We start from the raw sequence: 11,061 nt of genomic DNA, 5'->3' as shown, positions 1-11,061 counted from the left end.
GCACCGATCAGCCACAAGATTATGACCACTGACGGGAGAAGTTAATAGCTGAGCGTCTTCTGGTAATCCAGTGTTCTGGTGGGGAACTTCTGGGCCTGGCATTCATTCATGCGGATGTTACTTAGACATGCAGCACCCGCCCCATAGCAATGATGATCCTCAATGGCAGCAGGATGCAGCCTGAAACAGACATACAAACGGGTTTAAAACAACTAAAAAAACAAAAATAGCCTGACCTCCAAATTCACTAGATCCCAATCTGATCAAGTATCTATGGAGTGATCCACAGAGGCCCCTCCCCTCAACCCATAGGACCTACAGGCCCCAATTATCAACCCACAACCAGGTCCATGTCCATTCTCTGATGAGTCACAACTGTCTTGGAGGCAACAAGGGAGACCTACACCATATTAGGGAGGTGGTCATAATGTTTTTGCCTGATTTTGCAAGGACTGCATCTCCCAGGGCGACGACACTTTTCAAAAATACTCCCTAGGAATCCTTTAAGAATTAGTGGCTCCTGTTCAAAGGTTGACGGAAAGTTTGTGAACCAAATTTCATAGCATTCAGTTGAGAGTCATTATCTGAACAATCATAACGTTGCATCCAGAGCTTGCCGGGATATTTCAGTCCAGACCCACAGTGGTGTCTTCGCCCAACTGACCCGAACCCACTACGTGTCAGGATATACTCTCACACATTGTTCCTTCACAGCCCGAGGCCCTCCACCGAGCGCGATCCAACTTAAGGCACTCACGCGCACTCGTGACAGCGTGTGAAACGTTCCAGTCAAAGCGTCTGCAGCGGCTCGAGATATCTGCAGCCTCCTTCAAGGCCTATCTGACGAGCTGGCAGTCGCCTGATGAGAGGGACACGGTGACATGGATGGAGGAGGAGGAGGAGGAGGAGGGGTGGCTAAGGCCTCTGTCACACAGGCTTTGAGTGGCGGCTTGTCTCTCTCGTTGGCCTTGTCACACAGGGAATGTGGCCCCCGGCTGCCTTTTGAATTTCTACCTGCTGCTACCATAGAAAAGTACAATATTAAAGGCCTTTAAAGACCCCAGGAGTCCACACAGTTAATGATATTTGCACCAAAACTTGTGCGTGAAAGAATTGAGCAGGGAGAAGTATATAAATTAAAAAATATCTATTTCTTAGGGTGCGTTTTAATCAAAAATAAAAATAGAAATCAATCATAATTCAGTGTTTCTAACAAACAAAGAAAAAAAAATACACCAATCACTATGGGCCATCTGTCAGCAGAGACAGCGACACATCACCTGGCGTCAGTGCAAGACGACGCAAACATCCCCAAACTGAGCCGAGCACGGGCGAGTGTGCAAATATGCTCACGTGCGCTTCAGGTCCGCGTGCATTAACGGGTTAAAGGAAGAAACGCCACAGCTGTCACTTTACAGCACTTAGTGTTGAGTTCATCCTGCAGAGGCGAAGGGGGGGTTTCGCAATGAGCAGCCTCTTGCAGGTTTTAATGTGCCGCGTGCGTCACAGACAGAAGAGGGCGCTGTGAACTGCTGCAAGCTATTGGGGCTAAAAGTGCGCCAGAGCCCAGGCGTGTTGGAGGCAGTTTTATTTAAAATACTGTTCAGTGCTACAGAAACGGATTTCACTTTCTTCCTCCCGTAAATCAAAACATGTAAATAGCATTAGAAATATACACTAAATATTAAAGGCGTAAATGTGAAGAGGAAAATCTATATATTTATATATTTTTTTATTGTTGATTTATTCTTGTAAATCAGCTCATATTGTGAAACTCCAATTATTATTATTATTTCTTTTTAATCAGTTGTCCGCAAGAAAAAAAAACAGGCACGCTATTTGTCTAATTACGGTAATGAATTGCAGTTTAACAACAACAACAACAAAAAAGCAAAGACTCCTGGCCCCTGCTCATTAGAATGTCTTTGTGGCTGCGTTTAATTAAAGTCGATCCTCCGCTTTTGTTGGTGCGCTGTAATGCGGTTTGTCTCATAGAAAAGCCAGTATAATTCAAGTTTTGGGAGGAGGAGGAGGAGGAGGAGGTGGAGGTGGATGAGGAGGGTTGGAGGAGAGGAGGAGGAGGAGGAGGTGGTGGTGGTGGTGGTGGAGGGGGGTTATTATACTACTGTCCGCCCCTTTAATCCGGTTGGCTCAGAGACTGCCCGCAGGCCAATTTGTAAGTGGTTTGCGGAGCTGCCAATCAAAGCAGACATCCTCTCCTCAGGCTGTGGCTACGGAACATCTCAGTTGCTGTGTGGAGAGATTTGACGGAGGGACACTCCTGTACGTGGACCATCACTGCGCTTCATTCGCATGCACAATAATGCCTCGGTGAAAAATCCGGACCGGGGGATCACAACGCGCGTGTGAATATTTTCTTTCTTCTTGCATGTCAGGAGAGGAGGAACGGCTCGCCGGCTGCGCGGCTGCTTGTCTTTTCTTACCGTTTCTCTCCCCCCCTCCCATGTCACTCTAATTAATCGGAGGCATGTGGAATCGCACCAGGATTAGGAATCGCTTCCCAATAGTGTGCCTGCTGTTGACGTTATGGACGGAGGTAAGACTCGGGGGGGCTTCTCCCTTCAATATCAACACAATATCTCGTTGCGCACCGCGCACACGCGTAATAAAAAATGACCGATGTTAAAAGTTGGTGGGCGTGGGCGCGTGTATTTTTTTTTTCTTTCTTGAGCCCCGGCATTGAATATTAGCGGCACATTAATCAATTACGTAGCCGTCAGTTGTGGAGCATGTGATCGTGTCACCATGACAAGACTGAAGGAATTGATACAAGGCTGCGATCCATTTCGGTTAAATGCCGATTCCCTTTATTTATTTATTTAATAAATCTCATTATTATTATTATTATTATTATTATTTTAAAGGCCTGATCCAAACAAGTTGTAAGTTGCGTTGCATCAATTGGCTGCTGCACCGCCGCTTCATTTGTAACCCGACTGTTCACGTGCTCCATTCACCATGAACTTATTTTGGCACATCCAACCAAAAGCTGCAGCCAAATTTTTATTTTATTTTATTTCCAGTCAAACAACCTCACGGTTGTGGTCTGTTTACGCGCGGCTCCGTGTTTTTAATTTGGCTCCTTTTTTTTTTTTTTTTTTTTTTCTTTGACCGTGTTGTCTCTAGGTGTCCCAGTCAACCGGCTATTTCGAGCTGCAGCTGATCTCCGTGGAGAATGTAAACGGCGAGTTGGCGGACGGGGAGTGCTGCGATGGCTCCAGGAACTCCCAGGACCTGCGCTGCACTCGAGACGAGTGCGACACTTACTTCAAAGTGTGCCTGAAGGAGTACCAGACGGAGGTGGCCACCACCGGCTTCTGCACTTTCGGAGCTGGATCTACGCAAGTTCTCGGTGGAAATATGTTTTCTTTTAAAAGCGCCAAGAACAACAAGATCGACGAGGCTGGCAAGATTTTGATCCCCTTCCAGTTTGCGTGGCCGGTGAGTGATCACTACTGTTGACGGTGTTTATTTATCTCCACAATTAAGCGTGGAAAAGTCTTGGTCAGGGCATCACGAGGGAACCAGGTTTCAAATGTGCGCAATTTGGTGCGCACTCTCAGGTGTCTGCGCACAGAAAGGCGGGACAGCACTCCCTGAAGCCATTAATGAATGGTTATGAGCCCCTCTCTCATTCTGCACACATACTGTACTCTACTTAAATAACACGACTCAAGACGCTGTCATCAAATATCATCAGCCTCACCTTCTCCTAGAAGGTCTCCAATTCTTACATTTTAGAATCTACAACCAGGAGAATGACCTAAATCATTAGTAAAATATATGCAGATGGGCTTTCTTTAAGGGGACTAATTAAATAATTGTTGCTGCTGCCTTCCCGAAGAGAAAGCTTCACCGTCAAAGTCAAAGAACCTGCAAAAAAAGTTGCATCTTTGCCAAAATATTTCATCTCACTTGATCACACTGGTGCCAAATATGCGCCAGCGTTTACCTTGAGGATTCGGGTTAAGGTCTTGGGTCACGTCTTTGCAGAGGCCCTCATTAAGCGGGGTTGCCGAGCAGCATCCCGTCCTTTTAGGAGAAGTGACACGCATGAGGGCTAAATGATCGCATGCTTCCCGGGGATCCGGTTGCAGCGTCGGCGTTTCATCGTGTCATCTGGGTCATCTTTTAAAGTTGCCCTGATATATGAGGATTGGCTTTGTTCCAGCTCCACCTGCCAAAGGCCGCGTGTCGATGGGACGATTAGGCCGGGGAAATGCTTTGATATGTAGATAATGGAGGAGGAACTGTTACTTCTCTTACGGTGCGACGGTTGGGGCGAAGCTTCTCGCTTCTGCGTTTTGCTGATTCATGAGGGTGAATAACGGCAGATTCATTGATACTGATATGAAGGCTGGTGTAATACAGCCCCATCCAGCTTCTGGAGCAATTTTGAGAAGACTGCATCCTGTTCACAGGTGTATATGAGTGGGGTTCATCCTGGTTTTTAGGTAATCCTCCATTATAGTGATCAATTAAAGACATGACGGCGCGAGTCGAGCTCAAATATGTGTCTCAGCCTCCGGGCAGTGGTTCAACGTGTTCTCCTGGCCCCCCCCTCCCTTCAGCACCCCACAGCCTCCTCTCCTGCTGTGGGTGCCAGGTGGCCCCTGGCGGCCCCTCCAGGGCAATTAAGCTCGTCTGACTGCAGATGAGCGATAGCTGTTGATGCAGGCGCGCAAATAAGGCATGCGTTGAGGTGAAAGAAGGCTCCGCTTATAGGTTTTGATGGAATCTAGTCCCGTTTCCTTGTAAAAATTAGATCCGTGTTTTTATTCAGATTGAATAAAACGTTGAACCTGCAGCTTAAACTGTTTGTCAAAGGACAGAAAGAGCTGCATTCAACAATTTTAACAACCAATAAAGCAGCGTTTCCACGAATTTGTAGTTGTAGGGGTTGCGGCTTTCCCCGGTCACGTGTCGTGGTGACGATGATATCTGAATTCACGTTGGATTTAAATCTTTAAGGCGTTTTTCTAAGAAGCTCAACTATCACTCGATCCCTCAAGTGTGAACACTTGAAAGTTTTCTTTGTTGATGGTGATTTGAGTTTCCGTGTGATCATCGCACCTTTAACTACAAACCGAACTGTATGTTGATTAAGAATAAAGAAAATCTGCTTTTGGGGGGAAATTGAGCAGCAAAAGACGTGCTTCCATAATAACGACCAGATTTTACTGCTGCTGCTGTCGTCCTCAAAGTATACGCTTATGTAACCCTTTGTGTACAAAGCATCACAAGTTTGATTCAGCTATTTACTTCAAGTATATTAACGATTTCATGGTTTCCTGCAGCTCTTTGTAGCAGACACGCTTCACCTTTACCGAATTAAGCTTCGGGGGAAACTATCAAAGGTGTGATTTCATGCAGTAAGAACTGTGTATATATATTTTTGTTTTTGTTCTTTTAAGAGTTGGGCTTTTGTTCAGACCATCAGGTGGTTTAACACCTGAGCCAGGCGTTTCTCTGAGGCCCGCTTTAAAAGAACATGAACCCTCCTCCTGTTTGAGTCCTTGACAGGCAGACACCTCGAAGCAGAGGTGAAGAGGGCTATTCTGGTGTGTCGTTCTTCTGCTAAGTGCCCCAGCTGATAACGGTGCACTATTCCAGTGGCAGATGTCACAACAAGCCTGCGGGGTCACTGGCTGTGGCGTTGTTGCTTTGCTCGGTGGAAGAAACAAAGATGTAGTGTACTATTGGCTGTGTCATCTGGCCGACTGCCCATGTCGAGCCCCATGGAAACCAGCAAGGGTTAGACATCCCAGACATCACTGAACCAGACTCCCCTAGCAGAAAATTAAACCTTGCAGGAATATATTTACCTCCTCTTTCCAGTTTTTTTGCTTTATTCGTGTGTTCTGCATAAATGCTGTTTGCAGGACGCGCTTAAAGCCATCTACACGCGTTATATTCTCGGAAAGGCTGCCATAATTTCAGCATGCCTGGCATCCTGGCTTGTGCATGTGCGTACAAGTTGATGAGGTTGTTCAGAGATATCTGAATTCAATCAAAACTTAATGGTAAAACTGCAGCGTGAGGACGCACAGTGATATCGAAACTGCTTTTGCTAGATCGCCTGATACAAGCAGCGATTTTCAAATGGTCCTTGAAATCCTGAGTTATGAAAATACCCTGCGATGCCTCTTGTTTTCTTTTGAAGAGCACTCTTCATCTGGGGTGTAGTGCAGTCACGCTCTAACAATGAGTATCATCCTGCGTTTCTGGGAAAGGCTGCAGCTTCAGTGAAGAGGCGCACACATCACAGCCTCCCCTCTCTTCTCCGTCTCATTGTCGTCACCCCAGTGAGATGCAGTCGCTAATGGCTGGTTTACCCAGATTGTGTGATTCTTATCCGTTCCTTGGAAATCTACCAGTGATTCTCCCTCGCTCTGGCTCGTCTTGCCAGGATGCCAGCGAAGAGACAGAAGAGACTGGCCACGGATGCTGGCTACCACCTCTGAGCTCAGCCCACACTCCACAGCTCTGAATTTACAGTAAATGGTCCCTGCCTCTCATCTCATGGGTTTACAGTCATTAAGTTAAAGCATTGTTCGCACCGTAATCCAAAATTTTCAAGTCGAGGGAATGTGGTTTGTAGTATAAAATAAGTGTTGGTTACTTTTTTAAAAATCCCAATAAGAAAAATTAATTCAAATCACGTGTTCACTATTTTTATTTATTGTTCCTCATTGATCTGACTTGATCAATGAGGAACTTTGACTTGATCATATACTCGTGTTTTAAAGTTAAGAATGCAACTGGCGCAATCACAGTTAGCCTAGTTTATCTTAAATGCTAATGCCACAGTAAAGTCAAATTATCTTACTTAAAATATTACACAGTATATAGCAAATACACCTGTGCAGTTATTGCTAGGTGTCCCCTAGGGAGATAAAAGTACATTTTATCTTTATCTTGGCATGCTAACATGTCGTGAGTTAGCTAGTGAGCTAGTGTGTTAGAATGCTAACATGTCGTGTTATACTGTGACTGTTATATAATGTTAACCATGTTTGCTCTCTTAGCTAGTGTGTTAGCATGCTAGCATGTTTCATTATACTGTTACTGTTATACTGTATAACGTTTACCATGTTTGCTCTCTTGGTAAGTTAGCATGCTAATTATCAATTAACAATGCGTTTCCAAACTATGGAATAAAAGTAAGGATTTTATGTATAAATTGTTAATCAGTGAGTCTTCAGGGGACTGTTTGAGTGTAATTTTGAACATAAGCGAGCCAGGTTAGCAGTTTCACCCTGTTTTCAGTCATTAGGCTAGGCTAGGCTAATCTATGCTAATCACCAACCGGCTCCAGGTCCGTCCTGAACATAAAATCTAGAGAGTGGTATCAATCTTCTCACTGAAAAGAGAATAAGAAGATGAGCTTGTGTCATAAATTATTTTAGCTGGTGTTTAGAGTTAAATGATCAGACGTTCGCTGAGCAGGCGTACGTGGCCTACTCCGTGGAACAGGACGTCAAACATTAATGGTCAAGGAGGCAGCTGACCAAATTAAGGTCTCGTTTGGCCGATCTGATTGAGTTTCCATTTTGTTGGCTCATGCTGTCCCTGCACTTCAGGAGAGAGCCCGTGCGAGGGAGATGGACACGTCTTACTTCAATTTGATCACTAATGAAATTGCCGGTGGAATTTCTCTGCCTCTCTCTGTCCCTTCCCCGCCCTCCAGCTACACCAGCCGGACGTCCGTTTGATGTGAGCCTCCCTGTAACTGTATCTGCTCTGGACTCTGGGTGCACGTAGTTCTCCAGAAGCGTAGTTGATCCACACCGGCCGATCAGTCTCATCACTTGTTACGTAAAAAAAAAAAAAAAAAAGGGCTCTGGCAGACTTTAAGTTGCATATAGACGTTTAAACGCCCAGGTTTGTTTGTTTGGTGCGCTGCCGACGGTCTCCCTTAGCGTTAGTGTCGCGTGGCTGATCACCTCAGCAGTGGGAGGTATAGACAGATCTCATTCACATTTATACGACACGTTAATCTGCACAGACCTGCTGGAGATTGTTTTTCCTGGAGCCATCCCAAACCCTCTGAATGGCTTTGGCTCGTCTCCCGGGGCCACGTGTATGTCGAACGTGCACGGCATTGCACTAATTCTTATTTTGTGCTCCTCATGTGCATTGTTTGGCAATGTCTTTTCTTTCTCGTACACATGAGGAAAGTACAAAAACCTGACTGACTTGTCCTAAACGGAAGTCAAGGTCAGACTCCTTGATCCGTCTTAATGTATATATGTCATAAAAATGAAAGAAAAGGATGCACACTCTTCTCAAGGCATTAATGGGGCTGCACCATGGCTTCTCAGCGTCAGTCCAGCTCTGAGTTGAAGTAATCTTAACCTTTGGGCGACACAGTTGAGGTGAGGACCAGTGTCTGATACAAAGATGTGCACTACTAGGAAACGCTGCCTTCAACTGTATTTTCTTTTTTAATGTTGAGAGGTGTTGGCAAGAAGGGGTAGCTCTGTCCATACGCTAGCAAAACACCAGCGTTCTTCTTCTTTCACTCTGAAGCTTCTTTCACTTTTGGCAGATAGCTTTTTTTTTATGTGTGGACGGGGCCACACAATCTACAGTCTTATATAATGTGTTTCTTTCTGTATATCTTTTGATCGTGCGTCCTCATTTTAGCAGAAAGTCACCAGCCCTGTATTTGTAAATGTTGCTAAATGTTACCACTTTGGATCTGGAAGCTTTCCATACCACCTCTGTTGTTTCTATTTTCTTTACTCTTTCTGGAAGTCTTCCACGCAGTCCCACTTAGAAACTGCTGCTCAGGAAACGAGCACCGAGCTCCATGTGAGGACTTTAACAAACACAGAGCAGCGCTTAATACGAGAAAGAAGCAGGCCAGAGATTACATTAGTCGTTCATTGATGCACTTTAGCTCGTGCACTCTTCCCTCTCCTCTCCTCTCCTCTGCAGTCAGATATATTTTGGATGCGCGCTCCCTCTCAGCGAGGCAGAGGCTAATGCGGGCTGCCATGGTTAGCCACACCTGATACGGAGCTTGTCAGCTGTTGCTAGGAGACGGCTGCATGGGCCTCTAGTAAACAATTATCTTCCCTCTCAGCGTCTCCCTCCCCCCATCCATCCACCCATCCGTCCTCCCGTGGTCCCATAGCTGCTGCGTCGGAAAGCCACTCGGAACAAGCCTCACCTGTGATGCAGCTCGCCTCTGTATTGATTATGCAATTAGCCAGCCGGGGCCCGACTCCCAAGGTGAAAAACGATGGCCCTTTTCCGAGAGCTCTTTTTCTCTAGAAGTGGTGCTGAGGAGCTTGTATTTGCATGTCAAGGTTTCAGCCTGCAGGGTTACCAACTTGTCTTTCTATGCGCAGTTCTAAACATAAATGTAGGCCCACTTTATGAGCAGCCTGTCTTTAGGAGGTGGATTAAAACCAGTTGTTTTATCAGGCAGCTCTGTATGTGAAGGCCGACTACCCGCAGCTTCCAGATGACTCTAACCTTACTAATAACAGCACAGCCACCGCCAAGTGTTTATTTGGTCCCTGCTGGTTTTATGCACTGGGGGCACTTTGCTATTGTGGCTCCTTATGATACATTTAGTGCGGTCTTTAATATTTTTGACGCCTTAACTGCAGTAAATTTGCAGAACCATGCTTTCTGTCATCATCTGGAACAGTTGACGCGAGCCGGGGGAGCAAATATAACCTCACTGTGGTGTCAAATGTGCAAAAATAGCTGCTTCTTTTTTATTTTTTTTTATTTTATTGTGTTGCTGTGGTGAGGTTATTAACAGTCTGGTAATGTTGATGGCCTTTTGGTTCCTTCTCCTGCAAACATAAGGGTCTGATTTACGCATGTGGATTTTATTACTTGGGCTAAATAAAATCTGTTAAGTCATCAAAAGCCACGAATTTCAGATGTCTCTCACATATGTGTTGCTCATCAACAAAGTGTGACTGTGTGATGCGGACAGCTGCCACGTGGAAGCCGACGTGGACTAGACTTGGTTTGCCGTCGGTCTGCGTTCTTAATGTTAAAATGTTGGTGTCGTGGAGGAGGTAGCAGGGATTTCCTCTGAGAGCGCTTTTGTTTTGTTCATTCTGCGATTTCACGCGAGGCACACCGTGTACAAGTGGGAAATAACAGCTTCTCCATAATCACTTAATCACTGAGGGAATTACGTTTTAGCCTGTTTGTACAATAAGTTTGTGAATCTTCGGTTGGTTTCCCCGTATGTTTTTGTTGTGTATCTAGTCCTTTACAGCTTTATGATTTCTGCTCTGCCTCATCTCTTGGCTGTTCCAGGCGCCCTCGCTAAATTTGAGCATATTTCTGTCTGAGCTCGAATGCACCAGCGTCCCTCTTGTGCTGCCCTCCTTACCTACATAACTAGTGGAGCTGCTAGTCCGAACTATATCTCAAAGTTAAGTTGCATCAACAGTTAAACAGTTCGGATCTTGGAGATTAGTTCACGATAGGACTTCACCATATGATCACGATACTTGATTCACGATACAATACATTATTGCGATATTATGATATATTGCATTATTCTACATGCTTAAAATACACCTACACCAAAGCATGACTTTTTCTTTTAAAATTGATATCGCAATATATTTCCATATCGCGATATACTGCCATATCGCTATTTTTTCCCCACCCCCATTCTCTTGTAGAATATCTGAAACTCGTTGTACAAAGCTTTATGTAAGTCAAAAGGGGTCAAAGCCCAATAAATGTTATGTTTCCATCGACACTAGTACTCTACTAATAATCAAAATAACAGCCCAGTCAGAGTAAATAGGATTTGTGTAATCTACCCCTGTCGTAATAGTAATTTCAACCAGTTTGGAGGAGGTGGCAAAAACCATTGATAATCCATTCAGTAGGGAAATATTAGCACCCAATAACCATGTAAATGCTTGATCCAATTGCTTCTCTCTGGCTGGAATGAATCCATTCTTTCTGCACACGTTTGTCCCACGTGGGGTAAACATCAGGTCATGTGATGTTTTAAAAGAAGAACGAGGCTGCGATTGATAAAGTTGG

The 11,061-nt window shown here is 45.0% G+C and overlaps 1 protein-coding gene across 4 annotated transcripts in view; it reads left to right on the top strand.

Moving 5' to 3' along the window:
• The first annotated feature begins 2,201 nt into the window (after positions 1–2,201).
• The window catches only part of jag2b (jagged canonical Notch ligand 2b), a 43,638-nt gene continuing 34,778 nt past the window's right edge, over positions 2,202–11,061 (top strand). For 2 of the 4 annotated variants that reach the window (XM_047574022.1, XM_047574020.1), the window contains exons 1-2: positions 2,202–2,557; positions 3,148–3,462. In XM_047574022.1, coding sequence (XP_047429978.1) covers positions 2,489–2,557; positions 3,148–3,462 — 384 coding nt within the window. In that variant the 5' untranslated portion in view covers positions 2,202–2,488. The remainder of the gene's footprint in view (positions 2,558–3,147; positions 3,463–11,061) is intronic. The other 2 variants (XM_047574023.1, XM_047574021.1) reach the window with 1 other exon arrangement.

Source organism: Mugil cephalus, chromosome 21, assembly GCF_022458985.1.
Source record: "Mugil cephalus isolate CIBA_MC_2020 chromosome 21, CIBA_Mcephalus_1.1, whole genome shotgun sequence".
NCBI lineage: Eukaryota > Metazoa > Chordata > Actinopteri > Mugiliformes > Mugilidae > Mugil > Mugil cephalus.
The sequence above is the reverse complement of the archived record's forward strand: the minus strand, read 5'-3'. Positions and strand labels throughout refer to the sequence as shown.